Here is an 18,785-nt window from a genome sequence, read left to right on the forward strand (position 1 = left end):
AGGAGAGCTGCACAGACACATTGGAAATGAGAATGCCTCCTCACAGCTGCTGTGAGATGGCTCTCTGAGCCTGAAGGCCAGGTTTAGGAGCACTGCCTCTGCTTTCAGGGAATTCTGCACTGCTGCTTGCATGATAAAATCCACTAGGGCAGACACAGAAGGAGGAAGGGAGCACTCTGTCCCAAGAACTGAAGGTACTAAAGGTTAATACTTGGAAATCAGCAACTGCCAAGAACAAGTTCCCCACCCATCCATCCACACTGAGCTTTGAAGTGTTTTCTTTCTAGCTTTACCTTGGCACGCTGGCCAAATAAGTCACAAGTTTCCGAAGGTCTTCCTGTCTTATTCTGTCATGATTGCTGCGGGCTGGGAAGGTCAAGACAGGACCACCTCGTTTATCACGGCCACCTGTGGAAAATAAAGGGTTGTTAGAAAATCAGGCAGGAAGCACACGACAAAAAAACTATGTGCACTGAATTGATAAACATAAATTAAGGCACATTCAAGAGCCTGTGCGCTCTTTGTCGCTTTCAGGCTTGCCTAATTGAGGAAGACGTGCTTGCATTTGCTGGAAAGGGAAAAAGAAAAAAACAACAACAAGGAAAATTATTACTAGTATTTCTTCTGCCTTTTGCCTAATCCCATCGATCCAGTCCAATGCATCTCCAGGCAGGCAGTGCTACAGAATGTTCCTGTGTGGCTATTCTGAGGCTGGTCAACAGCAAGACAGTGAAAGTAGTTAAGTATTTCTCACTGTTATACAAAGGGCTTCATCTGCCACTGGCAGGCACTTTGTAAAGTCCCCCCAGTTGGATGCAGCATACCTCAGTCATGTTTATGCACTCAGACAGGCTAATCTGTCTGGCAATTCATTAGAAAAGTTCTGATTAGAAGTTCATGCCTACTCTGCTTTCCACTTAGAGTGTTGGCAATTTGAATGATGCTTTTTATTTTTCCCCCGTGACTTTCCTGTCTTAAAATCTGCTCCTTCAAAACAGTGTCTGGCACTTAATGTTGTACAGCAATTCTTGAAACAGACACAGAGGAATGGCTCTACCCTGAAATATACCATCACAAGTATAGGGGTGAATACAACCTGTTCTATTGCACCTTGTTTTATTCTCTGCTGTGAATGAAGTTAAATAAGCTTGAAATTGAAATCTGATTCCTCATGCAATGTTTAGTTATTCCTTCATGTATTACCACATGATTTTTCAGGAACTGTGTGCTGTCAGATGTGTGTTAGAATTGTTTTCTGGGAAAAGAAATCGTAGCAAAATTACAGTTCAGAAAGATGGCACAGAACTTCTAGGAACCTGCAAACAAGCTGTAAAAATGCAGACCAATTTGCACTTTTCAACTGAAAGTTAAATCTCTTTAAGAGAAACAGCACTTCTGAGAAAGGGAAATCACATGCTTCCTCTGAAACAAATTATCTGGCCAAAAAAGAAAGAAAAGGACTCGTGCATGTTGTGTTCCCTCATAGAGGACACAGAACTCACGCACTCATTGGGGCTGTGACTGCTGGAGGGCTCCTAAGCACCACAATTTGGTAGGAAGAGCCCTAGGTGGCTTTGCTGACAGAGTAGGATTGGAAAGAAAGAAAACGTGCCTTGGAAAAACACTAACCTAGCTCATCAAAGGATGAAGGATAGCTCTGAAGAGAATTTAGATTAGGAGTCAAAGCCTCATACTACAGGTGGACATCAAACTGATGGGATACATGAACAAGGCACAGTTTTTCAACCTGATTACAGGGCAGAGGTTACTTGTAGATGCAGTTCCCAGCTGACAGCACAGCCCCCATCCATTTTACTCTGAAACTGTCTATTCCGTTGATGCCACGATAGGTACAAGCTCACTTTCGAGCACAGTGTGTCTCTCTGCATGACCCGAGTCAAACAGAAGCATATATATGTATCCTTTGAGTTCTCCTGATGCCAGGGGTACGTGCGGAGTACAAAACCTGTCCTGTCTAAACTCCACCAAACAGTGTGTGCCCAATGTTTGCCTTTGGCTCACGGTGGACAGTATCCTCTGAATGACTCCTCAAAGTCCTCTTGCTCCTTCCACTCCCACCCAGATGGGGCTCCTGCTCTCAGACAGAGCCCGAGTGCCTCTGCTGCAATGAGCACAGTATGAGGGCTAGAAGGATCCAGGGGAATTCAGTCTCATCCTGGCTGTCACATCCCTCTGCCACAGAGAATGAGAATGGGGGAGTAATGTAACAAGGATGTGATTTACAAGGACATAACCTCATTTTTATTTTCAGGCCTACGTATATGCCTTAAAAAATCCTTATTTTAAGCACATTCTCCCTTTGTTGGATTATTTCACACACCGTAACAATGCCAGAACCATTATATCATGCATGATGTGACCAACAGAAAAGCAAGCCAGCCTATGGAATGGCAAACCAATATAGAAACCGAAGTTGGTGGGAAAGATTTTTTGCAACTCAGGAAGCTTTTCAAGGTTTTGAAAACTTTCCCATCATATCAAGACGTAACCGAGACTTTCAAAAGTTTCCAGATATTCACTGAAGCAGAGACATGAACTTGAACTGCATCCCAGAAGAACATGCTGCCCACTGCTTAGTCAGGCTCCCCCTCCTCCTCCAGACCAGATAATTTAAATATTTCCACAAGTGAAAAAATGCTTAGAGACAAAACCAAGGAGACAACCCAGCCCAGAGTTCTAATCCTCTCCTAGGGTATGAAGCACCCAAAACGAGCCGCCATCTTCCCACAGCCCTGACCACTATGATGCTGCCTGTTTGCCTCAGCTCGGTCCTGACCAAAACTTGGGTTTGGGTTCAGGGACTGATTGCCCAGCCACATTTCCACCAAAGTGAGTTCTAAATTCTGGGAGTTTAGTCAGAAAATTATCTTTCTGTTAACAGTAATGCAAAGATGCTGCAGAAAGGGAAACAGAGGCCAAAAGTATTTCTGCACCATCTTTGCTTCAGGATAAAACTTCTCCTTTGCCAGTTCACCTGAACTGTCCCTAAGGGAGCAGGATAAATACAGCTCTAGAGTCAGAAGTTACCAGGACAAACTGGAGAAAATGGGTTCATTCTCCTTGGAGGAGGAAGGTTTAATAGTGACCCAGATGGAGTTTTCTAGATGATGGAAAGATGAATAATTGCCTGAACCGAATCCTTATTCTCCTGCAGCAAGGCTAAAGAAGGAGACAGGAGGCAAACCTCAAGAAATCTGAGGTTTAGAAACAAATGTTTCTCATTTGTGATAAAAATTACTGCTCTATGCTTTGAGTAATAGGGTGAAATTATTACTACAAGTGCATCGCACGTATTAAAATCCTTCATGAGCAATCCCTAATTTTTATGAATGCTTGCATTATTTACAACTTTTTGAAGAGCCTGCATGTAAAAATGTCAGGTTTCTTCCAGAGCCAACCACAGTGTGTTTAATTCACTCAGGGACCTGTAGAGTTCAGCAACTGTGGCTGATCTTTTAAATACTAATAAACATTGGCTTTTCTGTGGTGCTTTAAAACTGCAAACCTCAGCCTTACCAGACAGAGCAAATGGGATATTTACACCATCTAATGTAAAAGAACCTTTAAAAGAAACTCTTTTTGCATTGGCTTGACAGGGGGTCTAACATTTTATGCATATCTTCTGTATCGTGATCTCCACTTTAACTGAGGGTAATAGTGAAGAGGAGAGGGGGAAGAAATTCACCCCAGATCTCACACCAAGTCATCTGAAGGACCAGGAGTAGAAAGTTAAAAGTACTAAACTAAAACCCTTATAGATACTGTCTTTTTCTGCAAGCAACCCACTCACAGTGGCTAATCTTGCTTCAAGTCAGCCTTGATTTGCACACTGATTTTACATGCACAGCCTCAAGAAACGGATGGGAGTGAAGAAGCTCAATTGCTGTAATCAATATGTCCCATCTTCCGCCTCCCACTGGGCTCACAGACATGGGATGCAATAATCAAACATGTCATTATGTTTGCTAATTACAGTTATTAAATGCTAAAACAAACAGCTGATAATTTCTAATTGTTTTTCAAGGTGGGCTTTCATGGAGTTTGTTCTGATTTAGAGAGACAAACAGATGGCCTAGTTATTAGTGCTCTGGAAAAAGGAGTCTGAAAAACACATGTTCATCAGGGCAAAAAGTGCACTGAAAATAAATATTTAGCCATATATGTCTTGCATTCCTCCTACAAAATACTTTGCTGACTGCCTTGCCCAGTCTTTCCATCTCTCTTCCTTCTAGCTTGTATAGAAACCATTGCTGAATTCAGAATCTGGTCCCCAAAGTAGAATCACTCATTTTTTCTCCACAAATACTTCAAGGTATATTCCAGTGATATCATAAGGCATTATGATGAGCACCACTTCTACATATTGAAAGAAAACATTAAAGAAAACTCAGAAAACCTGAGAACAGGGGGTAGTATAACAAACAACAAAAACCTTGGGCAGATCTCAGTCTTGGAGACCATTTTTCTGGTCAAGCCTTCAAGTGAGAGGGAAGGGTTTGCAGACACAAGACTCCTGCCTTAGCAGCTGCCTGATATTTCACTGGTGAGCCTAAATGCTTCTGTGCATGGTGGCTCAGGAAACTGACCTCAGGAAAGGGAAGGAGTTGGCCAACCCAAATTTACTAATGTGCACTGTGGGTATGAGCCTTTCCAAGTCCTGTGAAACATCCATACCCAACAGTACACAAAAAAGTGAAATTCCAGCTCTGCAGAATTTTTCTGGGGGGATGGAATACAAATGCTCTCTTTAATGCAGACTTCTTATGTAAAACAGATAAGGACTTTATTGAGCTCTGTTGTAAAGCCTCATCACTCTATGCCTATCAACCATTCCACCTTGATGCTTTTCCGATTGCGTTTATCTACATTTAAGGTTATTCAAACTCTTTGCTTCCTTTTGCAAATAAGCTCTTTAAAAGCAGAAAGTTGCAAGAAATAACCATAGAGAAAAATACCCACACAAGTAAAGGCTCACAGAGACACTAAGATCCTACAACATATCAGCAAAGGAGACAGAAGTAGAACACAGCACCTCTGGGTTTTGTTCAGGTGTCTACTGCAGTTCAAATGGATGCGCTGTTTCATCTGACCCCTGCAGATCATACGCTGATCAATCACAGTGCTGCAGACTCTGCTGGGACCATAAGTGACTTTCCAGAGAAACGGAAATACTCCTCAAAAGTTACTTCAGTCCAAAATACGGTGAAAAAATGAATGATAATGAAGAGAGCTAGGAGACAGAACAAGCTCAGCTGATGCCAGGAGCCTCTATAAAATGACAAACAATATGCTCTGGCCTTCTAAATCTAATTGACAGACTTCCTAGGAAGGAAGAGTATCAAGGAATTGATATCCAGTCTTAAAATAACATTTATTTTCCTTTCTCTGCCATAGCTGAGCTCTGAGAGAGTGTTTGCTACCAGACCTGTGAACAGAGCTCTGTGCTAAAACTTTTCCAGCTTCAAGATACACTAATTTATTGTCAGGGTCTATAGAGGATTATCTGTATGGCCACACTCAAATTCAGTTGATTCCAAAGCAGGTGATCATAGTGCAATAGTGAAAGAAATTTAACATCCCACAACAAAACCACCCTGCAAATTAACACAGCTACAATGCAGCCAACAGGATCTGATCCACTGGCATGTTCCTCTTTGCAGCATCCTATATCCCAGCATCAAGTGTATGAACCAAAACCTAACGGCAAACATCTGCAACATTACACTAATGACTGTAGAAACAAAACTGTGTTTTCCCACCAGATCTCTTGGCAGAGCAGATCAGAGAAGTGGCTGTAGATGGGATGCTCAGCACAGCCACTGGATGAGCCCCTTTCCCACCTGAAGGATTTGCTCCACTGCCATGGAAAGCATGGATTTGAAGAGACTTTTTGTGGCAAAAAATACATGCATTAATACAAGTATTTTGAGGTACTTCTTTCGTTTTAAATGTTTACTTGTCAACAAACTACTGGGAAAATTGAAGCATTTCCCACTGAGGAAATAATTGCCCCAGTGAAGTAAAACTAAGTGCAAGTGAAAAGTGTTACAATAAAGGAAGCGCTTCTTTATGTGGAAGACAAAACTTCCAGAGGACATTATTTCTTCTCCTAGAAGATGTGGATTTACATGGTGAAGTCCACCATCCTCTTCATGCTGTCCCTTACTTATCCAAATATTGCTTCTTTTCAACACCAACACAAAGTAGTTCTAAGATTTTGTCCCCTCTATCACAGATGTGTCAAAGAATATCTGCTTTGATTTAAATAAAAATAAAGCATGTAGCTCAAAATAAAATAAACCCCAAATCTGCCCCACTGCAAACTTCTTGCTCCTATGGAGAAAGACAAGGAACAAAAGAACTCTTGGCCACGCCAGTCACGCTGCCGACAGCAGCACATACTCATAAGCACTGAGCATTGTTTTAGTACAGAGTAAGAGGCAAAAACAGGCTGCATTCACTCTGATCACACATTGTTTGTCCTCCGAATCTGAGGTGAGCACAGAGACACAGCAGTGACAACATTTCTGATGTCACATCAGCAAAGCAAATTATTTAATGAATGAATTCATCAGAACTGGCAGCTCAGGTTTGCCACATCACAGCAGAGAAGTTCTCAGCAGATACAGTCAAGTAGAGGCTCCTTCAAACTAATGGAAGTTCAGGGGAAAGTTCAAGCTATCGGACTTAATAATTGCTATGAGGAAGTCTTTTTCCTCTCTGACATAAAGAAGAAATCTGACCTAGAGCTGGAAAACAGCATGAGACAATAATGTTTCTGAAATGGCACATCTGAGAAGAATACTTCCACCTCAATTAGCCTATATTTTCCTATGAAAAGATGTATTTAACAAAAAAACACAACTATTTGCTAAGACAGAGGGGATACCCAGCTTTGAATTTCAGTGCCTACTCTACTCTAAAGCTGATTCCCAAGAGAAAAACAACAACAACAACAGCAAAAACCCACAACACTGTAAGCCTATGAACCAAAAGTACTTTAACAGAAATAAGAATGTTTTCAGAAGAGATGAGTCTTATCAGGGGGATACAAGTGCACGCCCTACTGCAAAATGATAAAAACATTTGGTTGTTATCATATTAATTATCTCATGCTGCAGTTGCCTCTCTGGTTCCTTATATTGATTTATAAACTACCAAGATGGATTTCTACATAAGGACATCTCTTACCTGCCTGTGTAAATGAAGAAGAGACCTTTACTGTGAAACATATGGAGCTCCACTGTGTCTTTTGGGAGTAGAAAGCCCTGTGAGCTGAAATAGGATGGGATGTATACAGACCTTCTTGCTTCATGGGCTTAGTTCCTTCCTCTTATTGTTATTTCAAAAGTCCCTATCATTAATTTAAAAGCTAAACCCAAGTGACTGGATGCTGGGGCCCATGTGCTCTGCTCAAGGAGGTGGTCAGGAGCCCAGTGTGTCTGGATTGTACTCACAGTGTTATTTACATCCCATAAGTTCTTATGGGTCTTTTCAAATAAATATTGTGATTGGGTTGATTTTTTATCTGTTTTTGTAAGGAACTTGAACTGTTTTGTGTCTTCACAAGACAGTGATCCCTACTCTCACTCATGCTATAAGGAAGTACATAAAGGAGAAATATCCCTGCTGTAAGGTGGTGGATCTTGGTGGGTCAGGACAGTAAGCACTGGCAATGACTACACGCTTTCTATAGTAGTACATTTCATGTAGTCTACTGCTATGGTAAAGACTTAAGGAAAGAATAATGGCAACTAATTCTGCACACCAGCAAAGTTTTAGCTGTGTATCATCACAACCTGTAAGTGAAATCAGAAATCCCACAGAACTTTTTGGTTTCTCCTCTAATCTTAGGGTCCTGATGATGATAAAGATACAGTCCCCATGGGCAAAGGCTCTTCTTTGTCCTCACATATGACCCAACATCTTAAAAAGTAAAAGAAACAAAACCAAGCTAAACAAAAATGCAACCTCAGATCTCATAAAAAGACATGGAAACTTTGCAGTCTAAACTTCCTTGTTTTCTTCTTCAAAGAAATATCTGCATCAATGCAGCAGCAAATTTTAGATGAAAGGATGATGAACTAAAACCATGAGGATAATTCAATAGTCAAGCAATGTTATGTATTTCTAATAGCATATTTCCTCTCTTTGGAATTTCCCTTGATTTCAAACTATGTCAGGGAAAGGTATAAACAAGAAGACATTTTTCTCTAACAAAATAGAAAAGAATTGTTGATGTTTCACTTGAAATTTCCACTCCAGAGGAAGAGGAGAATAGAAACTACTAAAATTTGAATCAAAACTATCTGTGCAAACACAAAATGTTTACATCACTCAAAATTCAAATATTTTGGTTAGTTCCCATTCCCAATACAAATTCCAGTGTCCACATATCAGCTCTGGGGACCTCCTGAGACCTGGATCTGAACTCTTCCAGCACCCAGCGGGCCCCAGGATCTCATTCCTGGCACTAAGTGACCTGTTGTGACTTGAGATGTGGTTTTTGGGAGGGTCAGCATCTCCCCTTTTAACAATCTTTACCTCAGAGCAAACTTTTCCCAGACTCCAGTCTCAGAAATAAAATAATCTCTAAGCTTTTATTTTGGATTCATCCTGCCAGCCTGAAATTAGCAAAACCGAATTGCAAAGCTGTTCTTTCATCTGATCTATTTACACTGAACTTCTCCCTTGGAAGGACCTTTTGGAAAATCTCTTGTTTTCCCTTCAGGCTCAGGCATCACTGTGCCCCTATCACCAAATCACCAGACTATTGCACCCTTCTGCCTTTCAATGCTGATTCTTCTGTGCTCACCCACCCCCTCAGAAAGTGCTGGGCGAGATCCTGCAAAACTCTTCCGGAGGGGAAGTAAGGAAAGAGCAAAGAGTTTCAGCAAGTTCCCCTGCGTTAATCAACTAAAAATCTTCTCACAGCCGAAGTGTACAAGAAGGTCCAACACGGTAACATGTTCCCCTTCCTCTCCCGAGGGTCTCATCCACTCCCTTCTATGCTGCACTGATAACAGAAAAACTCCTAAGAATATAATCAAGCTGAACAGTATTCCAAGTTTAACCTTCCTTCCAAAGCAGCATCTGTGTTTCCCAGGAAAGGCTGAAGCCACAGCTTCCAAAATATCACTTTCAACACCTCTCACTGAAAAAATCCACCAAAATAATCTACAACCTGTTTTATTTCCTTTCTTCTGTGCTCATCTCCTCCTCAGAACATAAAAATCAGCCTCTGGCTTGTAGCTGGCTCCCTAATGGTTCCCAAAGCCATTCCATTGCTGGAAGTGACACAGTGAACCACAAAGGCAAAGCCAAGATTTTATCAGGGTTTAGGCAACAAGCAAGCGGCCAAAGCCTCCTCCTGCCCCTGGGCTTAATCTACTCCAACAAGGTCAGTGATGGAAACAATCAGACTATAATGGCTGGGATGCACTGTGACTGCTCAGGTTCTTTATGCTTATTAGAGCTAGAATGGGATTTTCAGGTGCTATTTAGATATACAGACATATGAACTTTGCTCAAGTTCAGTCCAGCAAGGGTCACTGGAAGAAGTCAAGAACCAGTTCCAGGAATAAAACTGCACCATTATCCATCCCTAAATCCTCCCTTGGTGCAGTGATGCTGATGCAAAGCTCTGTGCCAGCTACAGGCTGAGCCAGCACGGAGAAAGCACCAGCACTGAGCCCCAGGCATAATTCAGGCTGGGTGAATCTGTGCCCAGCTAGTTAGAGCTGTATTTCAATTCAGAATTTAAGTGCACTTCTGCAACCTTGAGCGTGCCCCTGAGGTGCACAGCAGTGAGGGCAGGTAACCTGCCTGCTCTCCTCGCATTCTGCATGGGTAAGGTACAGGGCACGCACCAGGCTGAAACACAGAGCAGTGCAGCTGTGCCATCCTGAGCTCATTTGTTCTCTGCCACATCAGGGCTGAAAAGACAAGGCAGTGAGTTAGAGCAGATGAGAAAAGAAAGAAAACAACATGAAGCTGAGACGTTCAGCAGAATGCTTTGTGTGCTGATAAATTCTGCTGGTGTAAGGACAAGGTGAACTCCTTGACAACTTCACTGTTCTGTTATCGTTAAAATTAACTGTAGTGTAAAACTATGAAGAAGACTCAATAAAACTCTGCTTTTCCTCCAGGAAGTCTGACTGCAATGCAATGTGCTTGCTTGCAGACTCTGTGCTAACTGCAGCTAGGAGATATTTGTGTGTATATATATATATATATACTTTCTCACGAAGTTCAGCAATTTGATTTTTCTTTATTTTTTGGCAAACTTTCTGTTATGTGCTCAAAGCATATTCTAGGAAGTGATTCCATTTTAATTAAAAAGAACCTAGCCATCAGCTGAAGCACTCCAATTCTTGTCTTCATCTGCTTACACCAGCTCAGGGAAAGATGGAGCAGTTCTTAAGCTCTGTGCTGGAGGGTGATGCTGGGACTACTGTAACACACCAGAATCTCAGTACATTCCATAGCCATTTCATTTGGAGACCTTGGTGGAAATGCTGGGGCTGTTGTTTAGTGAGCTGGGCCAGGAACAGGTATATTTTGAGCATGTTGAGTCTATGAGGACCTGCATCTGCTGCAGATCATGGTGAGAAAACCCTGGGGTGTGTTGGCATAGCTTGTTCAGCCCTCCTTATATGTAACATAAGGTATGGACCAGAACAGCATGTAATGAGCTGATAAATTGATGTGAGACCCCCTGGCTTAGTGATGAACTCAGGAACCATGAGGGAAGGAGCTACATAAACAACCCATACAAGCTGTTGTTATTACATATTCCATCTGAAGCCATCCTCCCCCTTTTTGTTTCCTCAGTGCACCCAGTTCAGCTCCATGTCACCAGAAGATCTGAAGGTACGCTGTTTTTCTGATGGCATTCCTCTCTTTGGAGCAGTGTAAGACAGCAAAGAAGGAGCAGAGCAGGGTGACTGATACTTTCTTCTTGCATCAGGCAAGATCACCCACTTTTTATGATGCAGTTTGAACGACTTCATGCAAGTTTACAATTGGTTCACACATTCTCTTCCCCTCTGTGAATATAGCATTAGTGGTACTTCTACTGCAAGCAGATTGGGATGGCTAAACAAACACTGGTAATGCATAGACCCTGAACTCAGGTTGGATCACTGACCAAACCATCCTGAGTCCCAAAACAGCCCAGGCCTCTGCTGGAACTGAAAAGCTGTATTTTATGCCTCCCATCCTGCCCATTTACCTGTTTCTCAGAATACAAAGCAGACCACCATGGGTCAGTTTCCAGCTCCCTAGGTGTTACTGGGTAGCCCTGTTCCACATATAGACCTTATTTTTTTTTTTTTTAGCAGAAGAGCTAATTTAAGTACTACCATCCAAAAGTGAAACTGGTCCCTTGTGCACCATAAGGACCAACATGCATCAGGCAATGCTTGTGCTGGGATAGAGGGAACCGGGAAGGATGCACTCACCTGATACGAAGGCCACTTTCTCCTTTAGTATAGGCAGGACATCAGCAGCTTTTAAGCCATCATTTCGGAATGAGCCTGCAAAAGAGGAAGACATGAAGGACACATTAGATGAGAGCATTTATTTTCTCCAAGTTTCATGAACAATACATATTTCTTAAAATGAGACTGGAAAGGTCTATCATTTGCACAAAAGCACTGAGAGTCAGACCCTTACAGCTGACAAATGAATATCATTAGCATCAATAGAGATATGCACGTGAAATCAAAATACAGACAATAAACTCATCTCACTTCATCAAGTTCGAGAATTTCACTACTTCAGAAGTTCTGAAAGGTTAATAAAATGGAGGGAGATATAAAAAGAAGAAGGAATCGATGTAAGTGCATTTGAATAGGCTTTGGAACACAATCCTCAGAGAATTTTTAAGAAGCATTTTGTGTCAGAAAAGCACTTAGAATTTTAGTGCTGGTTTCTGAACTCTTCCTGTGTTCAAGTAAGCAAGACTTTGTACACTCTGCATTAAAGAAACAAGGCTTTGCTATTAATTTAACCAACTACACACAGGGTTCATTGCAACTTAATCACTCTTCAACCTCTGTATATCTCACAGAGGCAACACACATGGAAACCAGGAGAAAGCTCTTTGATTTCAAAAGATGATCACATCCAGAGTTGCAGGCAGACAGTTTGCTGCTAACGGCCCCAGTGCCCTGGCTGTGTGCGGGAGAGGCAAGGACAGACGCCAATGTGGATGGTGACACCAGCAGACCTTTTCAGCTTTCTCAGTATACCCCAGGACAGGTCAGTCTGCTTTAAAACGGTGAAGGAATTGGAAAACTGAGCCCTCCTTCCAGCCAGGGAATCCACAAAAGCTTTCCAAATCTGCAGAACTTCCCTCAGGATGAGAGGTTACATTCCCAAAGGTAGAACAACATCTGAAGCAATGCCCTGGCTCTGGGCAGTGTACACGCTCACTTGAGCAGCAACTCCAGGCTGTGGTCACTGCCTCTGAGATGACCCAGCTCCTGACAAAAGCCACACGTTGGCACCTACATCTCAGAGCATGCTTCCAGTAAGGACTGGGAGAAGGGGTATATGAATAGGAAAACCAATGGCTATAATGAGGGCTACAAAAGCTATATGGTCTCTGGTATCTGTCTCCAAGAGGGTCAAGAACAGCAACAGTGCATTACCCAGTATGTAAGTTATTACAAACATATCCCTAATAATGCTCAGTTTCATCCTAACGCCCCAGCTGTTTCCAATACAGTTGTTTTGTTTACTTGCGTGCTGGATCTGAAGCCATGTCTGCATAGCACCACCTAATTTTTCCACAGAGCTCTGGATATGAAGCCACCTAGCCGGATCTGTTCCTGGACACTGATGAAGTGTCCTGCCTGACGCTGCTCTCCTGCCCTTGCAAGGCTCAAGTTCCTCAGCAGCAGATGAACAGAGAAGGACAGATGGGTGATGGAAGGGCAGGCTGGACATCTGGCACTTCATCCATGCATGGATTTGCTGGTTCACCATTGTCATAAGCATGAGTGTACACAACATTGTCCCTCCTGCCCTTTCACCTGCAAGTCTAACAGTGCTCTAAGAAGCTCGAGTTTCTTTACCAGAAGAGAGGTGCAGAGAGCACGGTGCCACATCTCAGTCACCCCGCAGCATTTCACACCTTTGCCACATCCTGGCTTAGCATGCTCTCCCCACACAAGAAGAAAGCACACAACGCCTGCGGGACTAGCTGTCAGAAGAATGTATTCTTGGAAACTTGGAAACACTGAAAAATTTAAGAAGTGGATGCTTCAGCACGGCTGAGTCATTTTTCAGGGCAGATCAACGTTGCAGATGCACGGCTCATCTCCTAGCAGGGATTCCCTGTGCAGCAGCAGCAGCATCTCACAGTTTTAGGTGAGACGCTGTAATGAGAAGCCAGCTGGGTGAGACGGGAAGCTTAAGGCACATTTCCACATGAAATGCAGAAAACCAATAAATGAAAATCTTTCTTTTTTTCCCTGCACAAATGCCCCAGATGGTCCGGGGAACTTGCTGCTGCAGGACATGCAGGTCAGCAGCTCAAAGGGCTTCCCCAGTGGGCCACAGATCTGCAAACAGCAAACAACTCCAGGGAACTGTAAAGATTAAGAAAACAAACAAGAGGTTTGGAAAGAATATAAGCCTTCAATCTTTGGAGTGAAAGCCAAATGCTAATTCCTGGAGTGAAATATAAATTACCCCTGGAAGGAGCCTCACAGGATTTAGGATTTCTTTCTCTAAGCAGAGGTCAGTAGCCTCTGTTGGACATACATACTGTCTTGGGCTACATGGACCCATGGTCTGATCCGGAGTTGCTCTTCCTAGAAAAGCTTTAACTCTGATCTGAAAAAATGCAGCGTGCTCTTGGCTTCAAATAAAGATCAGCTGCTGGAAATATGGAAATACTTTCTAAACTGAAAAACGTATGCGTAGGCTAGAAGAAGGCCTCCTGTCAGAGCACTGCATGGGGCTTAATCACTTGGCTCCCATTGCCTTCAGCGGGAGTTGTTCGTCCCAAGTCCCATGCAACGTTTCACGAAAGCCCACATTCTCATAGTTCTCAGAACAGATTTGACTATTTAAAAACTTTGGCATGAAGTTTCTTTAACCAAACAAAACTGAACTCCTTAGGCTAAACTCACCCCTTGAAGAGCTCCACTGGAGTCCAAGAGGCAACAGTAGGATTAATCTGGTCCATATTGTTTCTTTCTTCTTCCCTTAATAAAGGCCCCTCCTACATGTCTCTTTTTGCTTTTATTTTTTTTCTCAATGTTTATCTCCCAGGTTTATCACAGCCTATTTGCCTTCCTACCTATTTTTCACCCTCAAAGCCTTCGTGGACTTAATTTTTTGTTTGCAGTACAGTAGCATCTCGCCTTTCGACATTGTGCAAACAGAATGGACGTCTGATGTGTGCAGAAAGAGGCAGAACAAAGGAGACTTTATTAATCCCATTGTAGTCTTTGCAAATGGAGACAGAGAGAATTGACTTGTCCGGTGTCAGACAGAAAGCTTGTGCAGAGCTCAACCCTCATTTCCCCAATGCTTCCCTGGTGCTTTGCTCACACAACCATCCCTTTGTTTCCTGGTAGAATATCATCCTCCTTTTTCCTTGTCTTAATACTTTTTGCTTCCTTCTCCAGCCTTTCTCTCTCCATTATTTCTGCTTTTCTGCCTCAAGTATCTACCTTTTCTTGTACATGCTAAGCTCTCTTTAACCCTTACCTTCTCTTGTAGCATGCCATTGTCTGTCCCCACAGGGCTTTAAGCCTTCCTAGCTGGGTCTCTCTGAGCTCCACAAGCCATGCACAGGGGCTTAGCTGAGGGCTGCTGGGGCCTTTGCTACTGGGATTTTGCTGGCTGAGGCTTATTGGTTCAGAGGCAGAGAGGCCACAGCATGGCACAGCATTCTGTTGAATAGAGCAACATGTGCTCCAGACTTGCATTTTAGCACCATCTGGCAGAGATAAATAGGCCTGGACACTCTGCATCTGCCAGTCGCTCCTCTGCGGATGACAGCCTGATCCTTGACGCAAAGAAAGAACATTTCAGTGCCCCAAGCTCCCTAGGAGCCTGCCAGGCTCCCCTGCCTTCCTTTCCCCATGCAGACAGCAGAAAGATTTGACTTCCCAGAGGAAGGAAGGAGTGAATTGGATCGAACTGAATCTAAAGGCAGCACCAGCTAGAAAGAAAGCAATATTAGTTCATAAAAATCATTAACAACTATTATAGATCATCTCAGAGCTATGAACTTCACCAACAAAGGTTATTACTCTCCTTATTAACTAATAAACAGTAATACCTGGCCTCACGGGAAGCATTTACGGTCCTGGAACTGCAGGTCAGACTGGACAGTTCTCTTTTATCTGTGCAGATTAGCAAAGCTAACAGAGACACTGTAGTTATTACCAGTGGAAGCATGGCTGGCATTGCCTGTGCTCTTCATCCCATGCAGAGCTAAAGCTAGAGCTCACTTTCAGCTCTGTAATGGAAACACCAACAATCCCTGGGACCTTCACAGACTTATGAAGGTTCTCTTGCTATAGAACTGAAGAGTTGTGCAGCAATTGAGCTTGTACTTAATTAAGTCTACTTATTTCTGCATGTGTGAGTGTGCATAAATGCAGCACAGAAGACAAAACATTGTGGAAAGTACCTAATAGGATCATTATTGAGGATTCAACCATAGAATCTGATCTTTAGTGCTGCTATCAGGGTTCTGTGGAGTAAATGTTTCATGCCCCCACTGTGCAGACTGACACAGACCCATGCCATAACTTTGCTTCCCAGATGACCCCCTGACAAGTTGCAAGAACCATGGAAACCAAATAGATGGCCTCCATAGAAGACTCATAGTGCTGTACCAGGTGCCAAACACTTTATCCCAGCTGAGAAGAAAGTTATATTCAATACACTGCTACATTTATTCTAAAAGGAAAAGACGAATGCTGTTTTTCTATGTAATATGTAGGTTCAGTCCAAGACTAATATTATTTTATCCATGTTTCCTTATTCTATCCTTTCTCCTATTAATTACACACCGCCCCTGCCTGCTAGAACATCCTTCTGGTCACAGCCATTGGACAGTGATGCTTTGGGCTTTCTCTGCTTCCAAGCTTTGCCAGTGCTTGTCACAGTTCCAGCAGCTTTTCTACCCTATATACATCAGAAAGTCATTCTTATTTCCCACTGCTCGAAAGCTTGCAAAAGGAGAGCTGCTTCAAGCACAGCTCCTTTCCCTTCCCTCCCCTGCCTCCAACAGCGTGAGAGTCAGGGCTGGGTTTCAAGGGAGATTGCTAATTGCTGAGATTGTTATTCCTTCCACGAGGTACTTGGCAGCGCCAAGCCTCCCAGCGCAGCCTTTGAATGTCCACACATTTGAACAGTAGCCTCAGCTTGAAAGCACGCCAAAGAATAGGCAAAGCTTCAATAAAGGTACAGCTCCTTGAAGCAAACACACAAGTTCATTAGCGTCCGTGCACATGTGGTCTCTAATAAGCTGAATTTAGCATCTGAAGCCTAAAACACTACACCCTGTGCAACCCACCTAAGCCAACAGCCTTCTCATACGTGGCACAAAATTGTTTGAAACATCAGAAGGTTTTGATGCACAGCCTGTGACAGAGGCTGAGCTTCATCTCCATCCATAGGAGATTTTATTCATTTCACTTTAAACAAACACTAATAGAGATGCTAAGGGAACTCAGTGACTGTGAGTCAATCTTTTATGCATTTCCCTTTTATTTTCATCAGAACCTGGGGATCAGGCTGAGATCTTTCAGTTCCTAGCCTTAGAAAATAATTAGACATTATAGGTAGCCCTGCGGATAGCACATCTGACAGCTAGTCAAAAGGCTTGGCTCTATTTGTACTTCTGCTCCTGAATTGCTTTGTGATCCTGAACAAGCTGTTTTAACTGTGCTAGATCTCGGTTTTCCCATCTACAGAAGGGTGATAATGACTACTCACATTAGTAAAGCACAGCCATGTCCGCAGACCTCAAAAATACCTTAAAATCATGAATTAATTTTGTCTCACAAAACCTTTTTGCAGCAGGGAATTGTTCCAGTCTGCTTTTATAAATAGGCAAAACGAGGCACTAGTAATGGGAAATGCTCTAGTTAACGCAGAAAGGACTTTTTGGGGAGGAAATGGAGATGTTAAGAGAATTGGAAAAGACTAGGTCATCCAACACTACATTTTGTATCTTATTTCTTAAACACGTGAAGAACAAATGTGCTCTCCAAGAGGAAAATGATCATATTCAGCACCTTGAGCTTTTAGTTATTAAGGATCTTCCTGTAGGTTTTGGTGTGCTCCAGTAACCACCCAGATGCAACAGTCTTTTACAGCCTCAATAAAGAGCTATGGGCCATTTGTAATCTGAAGTAGCATTACAAGCGTGGCCATGGTTTCTACCCAAGCCTAGTGAGCATGAATATTTTCTTTTCATTTCACTCCCCTCTCAATTACAATTGGATTCCTTATGGAAACACTCCTCAGAATTTTATAATCTTATAAAAAGTTTAAACCCGCACACAGATTCCTGGAGGAAGGATGCGAGTCCTCCGTGACATTTTAGAGGCTGGGTACACAGGGTCTCATCCTCTATTAAATTCTGGAGGTCAGAGCAATTTTCTTTAGCTAGCGCTGATTTAGTTGACAGGCTGTGCCCAAAAAGCTGCAGCAGGGCATCAGCCAGCACCTGTAACCTGTCATCTGTCCCCCCAAAAGCCTTGCTCTCGGGTCCTGGCTGTCCCCAGCAGCCAGCAACTTCTCGGGGAAAAAAAAACAACAATAAAATATCTAATTATGTACAACATTCAGGAGGCACTTTGCTGAAACGCCAGCCATACAAAGGGACCATATGCCAGTGCCTCAAGTGTGCTTTGCAAACATCTGCCTCTCAGGGGGATTTCATGCCAGACCGAAAGAAAGCAACTTTAATTAGAGACCAATTGAGATCCTTGTCCCAAGGCCTGCGACTTCCTTTAAAAATAAAGTAAAATAAACACCAACCAAACAAAGCAATTACATTTGCCCCAATCTGTATGTTTGCTCTTTGAATACAGAGCGCTGTCTTTAATTCTGAGGGCAGGGTTCTGTTTGCCCCATCCAAACACATACAGGCTGATAAAGTGCCCGTTGCCTTCAGCAAGTATTCCTGTCCAGGAGGAACAGTTGTGTCTTGCGTGAATGTCAAGGGGAACTTTGAACTGGTCATGTAGGATTGCAGCACGTCCAACACTCACACCTCACTATTAATTAGACTTGCTTCTCCCTCAACTCACTTCAAGTCCCATTTGATCAGATAGATGCCTTTCTTTGGTCCTTTCTTTCTGCTAGAGCTGATGATGTAGCTGCAATGTCTTTCTGTAAAGCTGATTTTAAAAAAAAATAAATAAAGAAAGAACAAAATAAAAGCTAAAACCTGCAACTCAGAGAGGAGCTTTCCCTTCCCACACAGTTAGGGATAAATCAAGATCCGTGCCCTGAGCACATGAAAAGGCGCACCCCACTCTTTTGTCCCTATTTCAGTTTCCCTAGCGCTTCTCCTCCACAAACCCACACCACCAGCAGTGCCTGTGGTCACCCACTCACATGATTGCCTGGACATGCTGAAGCATCAAACCACAGAGGTCCCCTGAGGGACTCCCTGGCAGCACCCAAACTCCGAACAAAACTGCGGCAAACGTTTCGCAGGCATCAGCAGGAAAGACGGGGCAAGGCACTCACACAGCTAAATAATTCATCCGCCTCTC

The 18,785-nt window shown here is 42.9% G+C and overlaps 1 protein-coding gene across 8 annotated transcripts in view; it reads right to left on the reverse strand.

Annotated features, from left to right (window-relative positions):
- Positions 1-18,785, reverse strand: part of KALRN (kalirin RhoGEF kinase) — a 435,213-nt gene that overhangs the window by 281,517 nt on the left and 134,911 nt on the right. For all 8 annotated transcript variants that reach the window (XM_072341566.1, XM_072341563.1, XM_072341565.1 and 5 more), the window contains 2 exons: positions 11,484-11,558; positions 294-408 (listed from right to left, as the gene is read on the reverse strand). In XM_072341566.1, coding sequence (XP_072197667.1) covers positions 294-408; positions 11,484-11,558 — 190 coding nt within the window. The remainder of the gene's footprint in view (positions 1-293; positions 409-11,483; positions 11,559-18,785) is intronic.

Source organism: Excalfactoria chinensis, chromosome 7, assembly GCF_039878825.1.
Source record: "Excalfactoria chinensis isolate bCotChi1 chromosome 7, bCotChi1.hap2, whole genome shotgun sequence".
Classification (NCBI taxonomy): Eukaryota; Metazoa; Chordata; class Aves; order Galliformes; family Phasianidae; genus Excalfactoria; species Excalfactoria chinensis.